A 14,041-nucleotide genomic window follows, 5' to 3' on the forward strand; every position below is an offset into this window, starting at 1 on the left:
AAGGTTTAACTTTAAGCACAGGTAAAATAAATCCTGTTGTTGCTGGAAGCAGAGTATTCATGGATAAAGCTTTTATAGACTAATGGTTTTCATAAAAGTAGAGTGATAAAGATCAGAGCCAGGTGATAGATCCAGCTGATTTTCCTTACTTGAAGACACAGACAAACTGGAGCAATGCAGAGCACAGGAATGTCTGGCCTTTGGCACAAATAATTGTAAATTCATTAGTAAATGCAAGCTGATTTAGAAGAATGAACAACATTGCCAAGATAAAGCAGCTGACCTTCTCAACTGCAGCAGCCATGACCTCAACCTATGATAATATCAAATGTGTGGGGGACTGTGGGACAACATTTGTTTAAGCTGATAAAAAGAGGTTGTAGCGGTTGAAAGTGTGTGTATTTTCTTGTGAGTTCATAGTGCATTTGGGGGCACACTCAGGATTATGCAAACGTATCCTCATGAGAGTGTGCTAAATAATTGTATTCTACCTGATATTATGAAAACAATGTACATGCGGTTGAGCATGTCTATAATGGGATTTTTGGAGCGAGTGTGTAGCCTGCAAGCTGAGCGTCATTAACATTCCAGCTGCAGAGATCTTGGCAACATTGGGAAGCATGACAAGACAACTACACATCTCTCCCCCTGCGCTTAGTAAAGAATGTAATTTATTTAAAGGACAAGCACCACTGAGAAGATTAAAAACAACCTTGACTGTTTCAGGCCCTTTCTCTGCATTTCTACAAGCTTGTCAATCACACACCAATTTTACTGACATGTTTTCTTGACAAGAAAGAGAGAGAGCTCTCCTGCTGTTGCTTCCACTGAATCATCAGACCTTGTGCAGGTAAAAGGATTTTTAAACACAGTCCCCACCCTACTGTGCTATTTGCCTTGCAGGAAAATATATCACTCTTTGCAGCACGGTAGAACTAAACAGAAACATTTACAGACAATCAGCCGGGCAAGCCTCATGCTGTTCCATAAAGTGTTCCTGAAATTATGGCACCTTTGAATTTACCTTTGAAAAACAGGAATGTGATCCTGAGTGAGGCAGCTATGAACACCCTAATATGCAAACTCAAAAAACTTATCTGCATGCACATGCAAAGACACTGTAACAGACATTGGACATAGAGAGAAACCACCAGACCTGAGAGATGGTATTCTCGATAATTGTCCTCAAAGATCTTAAATATCAGTCTATTATTTGCCCTACAGAAACAATCCTGGAAGACTACAAAATGTCAATGAAATGCTGATGAAAAAGTTTGGTATTAAAAGGAATTCAACCTGGAAAGACTCATATAACGGAGAAACAACAAGAAGATGATTAAATAATTTATTAATGAAAGATTATTTCTTTGGCGCTCTGACCCTGAGGAAGCCATAAACGGTGAGGATGAAGTAGGTTTGAATAAACATCTTAGGATTATGATTAGGTATGTCTTCGCCCCTGGGATCCGATCCTGGTGGTGGTGTAGGCCGTGGTATGGAAGGAGTTGGGAGCCTATGGTGGAGAAGGGGTGGAGGAGGGTCGAAGCTCAGCAGAAGAGCGGTGTTTTCCATGCAGAGGGTCTTTAAAAGTGATGCCCTGGGAGATGATTGGCTGAGGAGGAGTGCGGCCCTGCCGTTGATTGGAGCAGCCAGTGATGAGTGACTGGATGAGGCTGGGTCGTGAGTCTTCCATGTTGAATCTTCGTTTAAACTCCATTAGTCTAGTTTTGGACAGAAATACTAATAGGTCTTGATATGTACAAATAAACATCATAGACTCTGTTTTACTTATTTAGGTCCAGAACCAACATTATTAACCTGTTAGGATATATGAATTGTATCAGTGTAAATTTACCTGGAACATACTACATTAAACTTCTCCAGTGAAAGGTTGGAGCTTTAACTTCTTCAACTTTAACTTCTGAATGCGGCAAAAGGTAACAGACAGTTTCAAAGAAATGGATTGACTCAAAACAATTAACATTAAACTATTGGAAAACTAAATGTGTAATATTAAATAGTAGGAAAATAAAATATAAGGTGATTCTTGTGAAAAATGAAGTATGGAACTAGATTTTAGTAAGTGATTATTGATTATCAATTGTGTTAATTATGTTGAAAGCCTCTTAAACATCTGATGTTTAAAAAAGGCACAAGTAATATTAATGTTCAGGAGTCGCTCTGTCCCGATTTAAATCTGATAAAGAATTTTTGCAGAGGAAGCTAAAGATTAAGGTCAAGGCAACGAGGACTTCCAACCTCAAAGACTTGTAGCTCGTCACCAAAGTGCCGAAATAACAGTGATAACCTGCAAAAACCTGCTCAGCATTTAGAAGAGTTTGACTGCTGTAATTTGAATAAAAAATTAAGATTTTTTCCATTTATTATTGAGATGGATAAAACTAATTTTATGCTATTTTATTATTTTTAGTGAATAAAAATACAAATTAGTTTTTATCAAAATCGATGCTCCTATCTTTTGAGAAATGCCACTTGCATTACCAATCAGAAAAATATTTTATGGTTTGATGAAAGTTTAAATATAAATCTGCCAGAGTTATTAATACTTTAGGTAGAACTGTAGTTTAGATAACTATGATCAAACTAAAATATTATTCATTAAATTGCATGGTTTAAAATTCATCTAGCAGGACTCATAACTACACAGATAATCTAGAAAGAATACACAAACCTTTCAAATTGAAATACAAAACTGACATTAAAGAAAAGTCTGCACTTAGGGATTTATATGTGGAATAACTGTAATGAGTTGAAGGTCTTGTTCACAACCTAAAAAATGTTCAAGAAACAGACGGCAAGCAAATAAATAAGTAAGATTTGATTATCCTTGTCTGTGATAAATTAATTTATATTTTTAGTAAGACATCTGTGTTGATGGTTTTTATTTTCTTTTGTTTTGTAAGTGCTTCCTTTATGTTGCAGTAACAAATTATGGGCATAATTAGCGTTTGCCTCTGCCTACACTTTTTGATCTATACATCCTGTAATTTCTGTAAAAAATATTAAATTTCACCCTCGTTATGTTTGCTATACAAAAGTTAATATTTAATGAAAAAAATATTATCATACCAAACTGATAGTGTAGAGAGGTTTTATGTTTGGACCAGTGCAGACAAAGACTAAAATGTGTTGCATGTTTTTCTTGCAGTGATTTCTACCCCACCTGTGGATTTAGGTCGGTATCATCCCAAAACACTTTCCAGCTGGAAGGAAAAGTCAGATTTAGGCCAGACTCAGCAGAAGAAAAACACAAGACGCAGAAAGATTTTTAAGGTGTAAAATATTTAAGAAAACATTTATATCACATAAACTGTACAGAAGACATTATTTCACTAAATGATTCAAAATGAACAAAAATACTTTTTTCATTAAATAGAAAAAAACAAATACAATTAAGATGAACAATGAGCAGTTGTTTACTGTTCAAAAAATTGATAAAAGAGCTGAAAAATGAAAATCTGACAGTATCATACCCTGATACAGTTACAGGCCTTTTCTCTAATCATTAAAAACAGTCTCCCTAATGGCCTCAGTACAACAGCTAAAATCTTGGGCTCTTTGGTTTCATTTTTGTGGAAAATACATTTGAAACTTGTTTGAATTCGCCTATATAAAAATAACTTTTCAATGGCAGTTTCTGTATCTTTAATTCCGCAACTTCTCAGTGCAAATCTCACAACAATCATTCGCTTTGGAAAGTAAGCGAATGATCACATTTCAAGTATTTTTAAATAGTTGAGGACTAAAGATATCACTTAAGAATAGAAAAAAGAGAATCAGTCCCGTGGAATGCAGCATATTAATTATGGGTTTTATAGGGTTCTATACATTGCATAGTTCAAGTGGCACTTGTTTAGCAATCTGACAGGACACCCCTAGAAAGGCATTTTTATACAAGTGCTATTCAGCATGTGCATTTCAGTTCCTGCAAGTGCTGCACTGTACCGTGTTGACCTGTTTGGTGGAAACTACTCTTTGAGTTTGCAGGCAGTCTTCTGCCAAACTTTAGGTAGAGGCCCAGGCAAAATGCACCTTCAAGACATTTTCCGTCATCTGCATTTCTCGCCTGAGTGGCCTGCAGGAGTGTTGGTAAGTGGCAGCTTAGAAGCAGCTCGGCAAAAAAAACAACTTTATTGGCCACAACGTCGCTGTAGAGGCTGCCATCCTGGAGGGCATTAAGCACTGCTGGTCTAATTCCACCAGAAAGGACAGACTGCATCTATCTGCAGAGTGGGTAAGTGCTGAAGTTCTGAATAGTGTAAGGTGATAAACAGACGGTGCTTTACAAAAGCAAGTTTCTTTCGTGCTTTAAGTACTTAAGAGGGTTGGAGAAAGTTTTGACACCAGTATTGTCACTGGTTGATCCTGTCTCTATCTTTAAGCGCTTTAAAAAATAAACCTTCATACAGAGAAGATAGGCCATTATTTTTGACTAGAAATGGCAAACTAGAGCAAGACATAATTTGGTGAAAATCACTCCCTTTTCACTTTATCACTGAATGCATGCAGGGGTTATTTATTAAGTCAGATAAATACACGCTCTCTCGCACTGACACACTCATGTGGACACAACAATGACGGTTGTGTTTTCTGGATTCGACCAGCATAGTGTGAAGCGTACACGCAGTGGATGTGGATATATGGAATTCATGTCCTGCACAAAAAAGTCTTTCTGACAGGCATACTCAAGCACAGCCACACTCCTCCACGATCATGTTGGGAACGTCCCTTTTCACGATGTTGTACTCATCATCAAAGTAGAGCATGGACATAGTGCTGAGCTTGGTTGGGATGCAGCAGGAATTCACTGAGCCCGGACTCATCCCTCTCATGCGGTACTGGTTAACCACTGCTGTGTGGAATGATGAAGCTGAGCCTGGAACACCTGCCATGTAGGCGGGGCAGCTTCCCTCACAGTAGTTACCATAGTAACCAGCGGGAGCAATGATCCAATCGTTCCAGCCAATGAGGCGGAAGTCTATGTAAAACTGTTGCCGGCAACATAACCCCCCGCTGGTGCCGTCACATTCCAGGCCCCGCTTACGAATGCGGTGCTTTCCATCCATCTGCCGTGTTCGCACAACAAGAAAGGGCCGGTGGGATGGGTCACCTGGGTCCACCAGGACCGGAGTCACTCCGACTGTTTCACAGCCCTCACAGTGCACCTCCAGGTCCTGTCTGCGGCTGCCTTTTCCAAACACAGCCCGCACTGCCTCTGAGAGTGGAAAAGTGTGCCAGCCGCTGCGTTTCAGATCCACACGTTTCTCAAACAAGATCCAGCGGCCTGTTACCCCACCCTTTGTGTCTTCTTTGGCCCCAGCCTCCTGGTAGTCAATTTTGATGGAGACCTTTCTGCGGAGGCCCCTCTCGGGTCCAGCGGGCAGCAGACGGAGGTACAGCCAGAGGTTCGCCTGGGACACGAATAGGTTGTGGTGGCCCTCATTGGAGATTAGGAAGTACAGACCAGTTTTAGGATTTGTTTCTTCATCTGTTGGAAACAGCAAAGACAGAGGAAAGTCTGATCAAAATAAAAGAAAAATAATTTCAATAGGTGCTGTGTTTAAGCACAGGGACATCATCTCTTCATTGGATTGGACTTATGCTGGAATCTATTTGTACTTGAAAGTAGGATGGTCTAGTTTCCAGCCGGAAAACTAACAAGAATACCCCCAGTTCAGTTCAGTATTCAAAGAATACCCCCAGTTCAGTTCAGTATTCAATAAGGCTGCCTGCATATAGAAGGCAGCTAAAATTGTTAGCATAAACCATAAACTAAGCATTTGTGATGGTTTGTATGTCATTAAATCAGTGGCATTCATAGAGCTGTAAAATCTACTACTACTATCTACTTTTAAACATGTTTTTCTGAATGCAGAACTTAAGAAAAATATACTGCTTTATCCATCAGTATATACTCAGCTTGCAATGCTAATAGTAATTAACACCAAAACAAATAGCAAATTTCTGTTTTCCGGCTTAAAACCACACCGTTCATGCTTCTTGTGACATGAAAATTAAATTCAGTTTGATTTGTTCGTATAGTGCCTATTCGCAACAAAGTAGTCAAAGTTTTCTCACATTAATCACTAGCATTGCCACAATAAATCATAGCAACATGTGCAAATGGTAAATGGACTAAATGTATATATCGCTTCTCTAGTCAAAGTGACCACTCCAAGGGCTTCACACTAGAGCCACATTCCCCAAATTGCACTCATAAATGCACACACATTCAGATCGGTAGGACACTTTGGATTAACTGCCTTGCTTGGCGGCCCATCAACATGTGGCACAAAGGTGCAGCATAAATCAAAATCCAGGGGGTTTTTCTCCCTCAAGCAGAAAGAAAAAAACACTCAGGTAATGCAGCAGGTGTACAGAATACAAAGAAGTAGCAAAGTTTGGTCCGCGCTTTAATTCATTCAGTTACTGTACTGCATGCCTTGATAAGCTTACTTCGTTTGAAATGCTTATGATACATCAGGTAAGGAACCTGTTTCTGAGTTGTTGTGTCTATGCATGATTACAGGAAATTGTAAATGTTAGCAGCTCTGACTTTGAAATAGTTGCTGCTGCAAAGTTTTAAAGGGTTAGATTTGCTTTTCAGTATTAAATTAAATACATATCAAATGCCTAAAGCTAGAGATTTTAATAAAATTCTACACCTATCAGCTGTAACATTATGACTACCTGCATAACACTAAGCTGGTTGCCAATATATGTCAAGGCAGTCCTGACACTCATTGCAGACTCCCCTAGTCTGGTATGTCATTGTGGATTCTGGTTTGTCCAGAACATCCTACAGAAGTTCAACAGAGTGCAGTTCTGGCAATCATGCCAGACTTCTAGCTGGCATGGTTGCCAGTCCATGACTGAGAAGAATGTACACATGATTATGCCCATGGGTAATTTAAAGTAGATAATTAACCTAACAGGGATATTTTTTAACCCTGGGAGGAAACTGGAACACCCACAGACAACCCACAGATGCACAGGAAGAACTGCAATCTCCAAACCTTGAGGCCCTGCTGGGATTTGAACCCAAACCCTTCTTGCTGTGAGGGAACAGTGCTAACCACTAGTTGCATGAAGGGGTAAACTGGGTCAGGAATGATATTTAGATAGCTGTTATTTGTCAAAACCATCTAAATTAATGGCAGCTCTGAAGGGTCTGAGGCTTTTAGCTGGAGACTGGGGACTTTTAGTTTGAGCTTCAAAACTCCAAAAAGCTGTTCAGACACCTGTCTATCAGAATCTGGAGACTTTTCCATTCAACTGCCAGTTGTAACCAGTCCAAACATACAATATCCTCCACTAAAAGCGTTGACTTGTGGTTGGAGACCTTTTAGTTTTTTCAGTGCAACATGATTTAAATTGAGCTTTATTCTGTGACTTCACACAAACACACACACTCCCACACCAACCCATACTGATAAAGAAAACTTTATAAAGGGCACAGCATTGTCCCTTAAGATTTGTTCTCTCTTTTCACTCCCCATCACTGCATCAGGTGACCCTTGTGGCAGCTCCTCATAGGTCAGCTGTGACGAGCCGGTTCTGGGATCAAGCCCAGTTGGCTCTAAGTACACCGCTGAAACTGACAGGACCAAAAAGGAGAGGGAGGAGATCGGAGGGGAGCAAAGTGGGGGAGGGTGGGGAGTGTGGTGGACTTGGCCAGAGCCAGTGGGGGGTTCAATGAGTTTGCTGAAAACCCACCCATCATTGCACCCTTCCAGTGAGAGCACTGGAAGGGACAGCCCAAAGCTCTACGTGAGGCTCCAGGAGACAGCCACGCAGCAGCACGGCATTCAAACGCATAGCTTTTCCAGCAGAAAGCACAATGAAGGAAAAAAATAAGAGGCATTTACATGACACTGGCCACTTTCTGCAGCAGCACAATGAAGAGATCCAGGGTGTCTAAATGTGACACTAGGCTCCCCCTGGCACTGAGTTCTCTCTTTTTCTTGCTCAGAAACTTAATGATGTCTCCCAAATTACCCTGAGGTAACTTGAAAGGTTTCTATTTCAGGGGTTTTGGTACAATGTGCTCATGCAGTGCTTTTCAAAGCAGTTAAATGACTTTGTTTGCTGACTGATTAGTGAGTGTCAGTGTCAACAGGTGGCCACCAAACACGGGCCCCCTCCTCCTCTTTAAAGTGCCTCTTCCTCCTGTAAACCACAGCTTTACATTCACAAAGAGACCTGTTCAGACCAGCTCTGCTCTCCATTGCACGTCAGTTGGAACCTGAAGCACTTCAAACACACATCTGCATCCATCTGTGCACACTTACACACACCCATCCTGGAAGTAGGCAACAATATAGATCAAATAACCTGAACTACAGCCTGTGGTTAGGAAATCACAAAGCAAAGTGAATGCATGCCTAACATAAAGGAATCAGCTGAACAGCAGCTCTTGCTTCGAAACATTGTAAACACCACTTAGGGCTACAAGTAAGTAACGTTGCCTCTTTCAGTGCAGTGCCTCCATACGTGCCTCGACAGCTCTGAACTGCGAAAAATGGGAACTGCAGTAATAATTATAAATGGGGTCATGACGGATGCTGTTTTTGTACCTAAACAACTTTTACTCTCAACACTTTAACCGCCTGAAGAAAAATGAGCAAATTCAAATAGCATGATCAATTTGTTACTGCTTGTGTTAAAAAAATTTTATGTATTTGGAATTACCCTAATTTGAAGGGCTCAAGAATAAACTCCATTTTAAAATTACAATTAATTATGAACTGGTAACCAAACACCTTCCCTGGTACTTTCCGGTTTCTTCTTTTTTATTTATGCTACATAGTATTTTACAGTAGAGGCCCTTGTTTCATCCAGCATTACACACAACAAGGTGCTGGCCCAAACACGCCTCACCTGACCAGCGCTGGAAGTGAAGTTGCCAGTGACTATAAGCAAATGGGACACCTGGGGAGGCTTGATAAGGGTAAGGAGCTGTGTATGTCCACCTACACTACCTTGTTGGATGGAAGGCCATGGAAGCAGGGATGAAGCTCACTGCTCAAAGCTATTGTCGAGGGAAGCACATAGCATCTAATGACCAGGGCTCAGAGTGGCCCAAGTTTCAGCTCTCCACAACCCCCAGGCATGGGTATCAGGTTTCTGCTCTAGATTAAATTTAGTTTAATTCAGTTTATTTCAATAGTACCGATTCACAAAAAAAGTCAACGTAAGACATCTTACAAGACAGTTTCAATTCACATCCAGAAATAAATACAAACAATCCAATACAGTCCAGTTATATAGTGCAATCAAAAATTCAATTACCTGCATTCCAATCAAATTCTAAAACTGTAGAAAGAAATAACTCAGCAGAAGTACTGGTCCTTCTCAAAATATTAGCATATTGTGATAAAGTTCATTATTTTCCATAATGTCATGATGAAAATTTAACATTCATATATTTTAGATTCATTGCACACTAACTGAAATATTTCAGGTCTTTTATTGTCTTAATACGGATGATTTTGGCATACAGCTCATGAAAACCCAAAATTCCTATCTCACAAAATTAGCATATCATTAAAAGGGTCTCTAAACGAGCTATGAACCTAATCATCTGAATCAACGAGTTAACTCTAAACACCTGCAAAAGATTCCTGAGGCCTTTAAAACTCCCAGCCTGGTTCATCACTCAAAACCCCAATCATGGGTAAGACTGCCGACCTGACTGCTGTCCAGAAGGCCACTATTGACACCCTCAAGCAAGAGGGTAAGACACAGAAAGACATTTCTGTACGAATAGGCTGTTCCCAGAGTGCTGTATCAAGGCACCTCAGTGGGAAGTCTGTGGGAAGGAAAAAGTGTGGCAGAAAACGCTGCACAACGAGAAGAGGTGACCGGACCCTGAGGAAGATTGTGGAGAAGGGCCGATTCCAGACCTTGGGGGACCTGCGGAAGCAGTGGACTGAGTGTGGAGTAGAAACATCCAGAGCCACCGTGCACAGGCGTGTGCAGGAAATGGGCTACAGGTGCCGCATTCCCCAGACCTGGGCTACAGAGAAGCAGCACTGGACTGTTGCTCAGTGGTCCAAAGTACTTTTTTCGGATGAAAGCAAATTCTGCATGTCATTCAGAAATCAAGGTGCCAGAGTCTGGAGGAAGACTGGGGAGAAGGAAATGCCAAAATGCCAGAAGTCCAGTGTCAAGTACCCACAGTCAGTGATGGTCTGGGGTGCCGTGTCAGCTGCTGGTGTTGGTCCACTGTGTTTTATCAAGGGCAGGGTCAATGCAGCTAGCTATCAGGAGATTTTGGAGCACTTCATGCTTCCATCTGCTGAAAAGCTTTATGGAGATGAAGATTTCATTTTTCAGCACGACCTGGCACCTGCTCACAGTGCCAAAACCACTGGTAAATGGTTTACTGACCATGGTATCACTGTGCTCAATTGGCCTGCCAACTCTCCTGACCTGAACCCCATAGAGAATCTGTGGGATATTGTGAAGAGAACGTTGAGAGACTCAAGACCCAACACTCTGGATGAGCTAAAGGCCGCTATCGAAGCATCCTGGGCCTCCATAAGATCTCAGCAGTGCCACAGGCTGATTGCCTCCATGCCACGCCGCATTGAAGCAGTCATTTCTGCAAAAGGATTCCCGACCAAGTATTGAGTGCATAACTGTACATGATTATTTGAAGGTTGACGTTTTTTGTATTAAAAACACTTTTCTTTTATTGGTCGGATTAAATATGCTAATCTTGTGAGATAGGAATTTTGGGTTTTCATGAGCTGTATGCCAAAATCATCCGTATTAAGACAATAAAAGACCTGAAATATTTCAGTTAGTGTGCAATGAATCTAAAATATATGAATGTTAAATTTTCATCATGACATTATGGAAAATAATGAACTTTATCACAATATGCTAATATTTTGAGAAGGACCTGTAGAAACCTAGCTCAGTATAAGCATCCATAGCAGGCAAAAACATACACAAAATAACTTACTTTCTGTACTTTACCCTCCAGATCAGTGAATCCCTCATACCTGATTTTGAATTCCCTAGATTCCTCTGTTTTTCAAACTAATGTCTCATTTCTCCAGACCTGGGACTCCTCCACCCCAAATCTCTGTTTACCACAACCTTGAATCTGTAAGGACTGAATCTCACTTTTCCTGGAATTTTACAAAGCAAAAGACTAGAGCCTAGACCTGGTGCTGACAAAATAAAAAGAAACTTGAACAAGAATGTATGAAGAAATTAAATAGCTGCAATAAATCTGTAAGGCTGAGAAACAGGCTGCACCTGGTCAAGTTGTGTCATGAGTGACATCTAAGAAAAGAAAGTTGTGTCTTGGAGTAAACCTAATATGATTATTTGAATGAACCAGTAATGACCTCCATTAATTAAGTCTTAATTCAATTTTTTGACAGGGTTCAAACAGTTAAAAGGGGCAATCAAGAAACACTGAGCTGAACATCTCTGCTGACCTCTTGTTAATATTTTTTTTCTTTATTGTGCTTCTTGCTGCGCTCATTTGAACACGGGACATCGAATCCCTCAGCAAAGACCCACAGGTGCATTGCAGGGTAAAAAGAATGGCATCATCTTGCCTCACCTGCTCCAGCACCTTTTGGCAATGCTATAACTGCAGCACAACCACAAAAATGTCAGAAAGACGCCTCAGTTCACTTTGCGCTGAGGGGAGGCATAGGACACAGGCTGACCTCTGTGCTCCACACAAACACAAAGTGAATAAAATACCTATCAACACCCATCTGCTGACTAAACAGCCACCTGTCGGGTTGGACCTTTTCCTAAAGTAACCAACTCTCCTGAGCTCAGAGCATTCTAGAGAACCCGGTATTGGGCCATGCCCCGCCTGGCCTCATCCGATCTGAGTAGGGGAGAGGTTTTGAGTCAATTGGCCAGGAGGCAGATGGGGTTTGGGGAGAAGTGACCCTGTTTTATAGTACAATGGGACAGAAAGGCTCAAAAGTGTGAGGAAGAATAGGACCAGGATCAAAAACACAAGAAGCACAGGAGGCCAACAGACCTTTAGAATGACAAAAAACATTCCTTTCAATGCTGCAGTATTTGCACATCTACACACACACAATATTACCCCACCATCAGTATAGCCCTTACCCACTCTCCCTCAATTACAGCCCTGCTGGGTCCTGAATGTCTTATTAGTTATTCCAAGCAACTAATTTTTGTTTTGCCTGCTTTTTTCCTCCAAACACTGACATGATGCGTTCAGCAGGAACACTTCACACTCTCATAAATATCTGGCTTGTGTTCTCCTGTCAGTAAATCGCTGAGACCATTCCCACTTGAAATGCAGGAGCTTGCAGTTCATTTATACTAATTATAGCAGCCGGGCCAACAAGAAAATAGTTGGGTGTGTGTCCATGTTGGTGCCTTTAATTGCAAGTTGTCTTTCTGGTAAACTAACAGTATGTGTCAAACACACTGTTTGGCACACTGGTGACAATTACTGGATTCTGTGGGGCAAGGAGGATTTTTGGTCTTTGTGTAAGAAAGGAAAAGGGGTCTTCTCTTTGGACTTCTTGTCTTTAGACTTCTTGGTCAATAGTTAGATATAGTTTGTTAGAGTAAGATATAAAAGGCCAATTGAGGGAATTCATGTGTATTTAAAGAGGACTTCGAGCTCTACTACCAGTCAGTAGTTTAGATAGCACTTGGAGGTAAGGACTCGACTTAAGTTTGATTTTGTTTTTTATTTTCATCACACTAAAACAAGGGGATTTAGAAACAGTCACTGGATTTACAGGAGGGAGTTGTGATGTGATATGAGGATGAAAATGATGACTGCACTATCTCATTAATTTATGGCCGTTTTAAACTGTTGCTGTGACTGCCTTACCCATTGTGTCCATAACCCAGACAGGATTTAGCCTTGTAAATAAATGTAATCCTTAAGGATTGATGTTAGATCGTCACTTCGCCTGCTGTATGGCTTTTAGGAAATAAAGGTGAGGGAGTTCACCCTGAGGTCGAGTCAGACATGCGACATGAATTATTACCTGATTCGGCAAAGCTGATAATCTCCGAGGTCTCTGCCTGCACGTCGTTGCTAAAGGCGGCCTGCCCGTCAAAGTTGGGGATCTCCACCCGGCCATCCTCCCGCACTTTTCCGGCATGCAGCCTCCGAAGCGCTGTCACCATTGCTGCTTTTGGGATGGGGTGCGTGATGTTCGGCCTGTCTCGCATCTGCAACCGATTCAGGATATGCCGCTTCACTGCCTCCACGAAGTCGATGTTCACCCGCTCGGACTGATCCGGCGCCCTGAGGCCGCAAGAGGTGCACGACTCCCGGTGTGGGATCGGAGCCTCCGTGCCGCTCAGAGTGCTACTGCGCGCGTACATAACGCACACAATCAATGAGAACGCTAAACTGTATAAACTCATTCTGCCTCAAAGTTTTGGCTCTAATAAGAGTATAGGGTTAATTTAATTAAACACGCAGACTGAAATTTAAGCTACATTCAGCTCATAGATTCACAAATTCCGGGAGATCATTGACCGTTGCTCCAACAGACAAACCTGCAGAAATCCACTTAAATATTCCCAAACATGCAGGAGAGTAGCAGAAACTGATACTAGCGTCCTCCAGTCACCGCCCAGCGCCTGATCAAACAATGCACAAAATATTGATCCAAATAAAAGTTAATCTCTCTGTCGCGTCTCCACCACACCGCCTTCACGTTAAGATCTGTCAAATCAACGAACATCAGGGACAAGCTGACTCTCCAACCGTCTTGTCCGCTCGTCCATCCACGAACCTAGTCAGAAGGTCCGCTTCTGAAATCACTCTGTCTGTCCCGTTTGTTTTTGTGCGTGCGCGCCCGGTGTCCGGTGCGCGCAGCTCCTGTCCGTTTAAACTTTAAGATACGGCTCCTCACTAAGACCCCACAACGGGGGCTTTGCGTACCCAAAGTTTTTATACACCGACACCACGTGGGGATTTCCACCCACAAGAGGCATGATCAGAACCGCGGCGTCTTCAGAGGAACAGCCACAAAACCTT

General features: G+C 41.7%; 1 protein-coding gene across 1 annotated transcript; it reads right to left on the bottom strand.

Annotated features, from left to right (window-relative positions):
- Positions 1 to 3,288: 3,288 nt before the first annotated feature.
- LOC124871452 (inhibin beta B chain-like) lies at positions 3,289 to 14,041 on the bottom strand. The gene is made up of 2 exons (XM_047370742.1): positions 13,038 to 14,041; positions 3,289 to 5,509 (listed from the first exon to the last, which is right to left on the bottom strand). Exons 1-2 carry the CDS (start codon positions 13,420 to 13,422, stop codon positions 4,707 to 4,709), a joined length of 1,188 nt encoding a protein of 395 aa, XP_047226698.1. The 5' UTR covers positions 13,423 to 14,041; the 3' UTR covers positions 3,289 to 4,706.

This window comes from Girardinichthys multiradiatus, chromosome 7, assembly GCF_021462225.1.
Source record: "Girardinichthys multiradiatus isolate DD_20200921_A chromosome 7, DD_fGirMul_XY1, whole genome shotgun sequence".
Classification (NCBI taxonomy): domain Eukaryota; kingdom Metazoa; phylum Chordata; class Actinopteri; order Cyprinodontiformes; family Goodeidae; genus Girardinichthys; species Girardinichthys multiradiatus.

Coding starts and splice junctions, on each gene's coding strand:
- LOC124871452 (XM_047370742.1), bottom strand. CDS start 13,422: ATGAGTTTATACAGTTTAGCGTTCTCATTGATTGTGTGCGTTATGTAC. Junction 5,510..13,037: donor TATCAGCTTTGCCGAATCAG/GTAATAATTCAT, acceptor TGTTTCCAACAG/ATGAAGAAACAAATCCTAAA.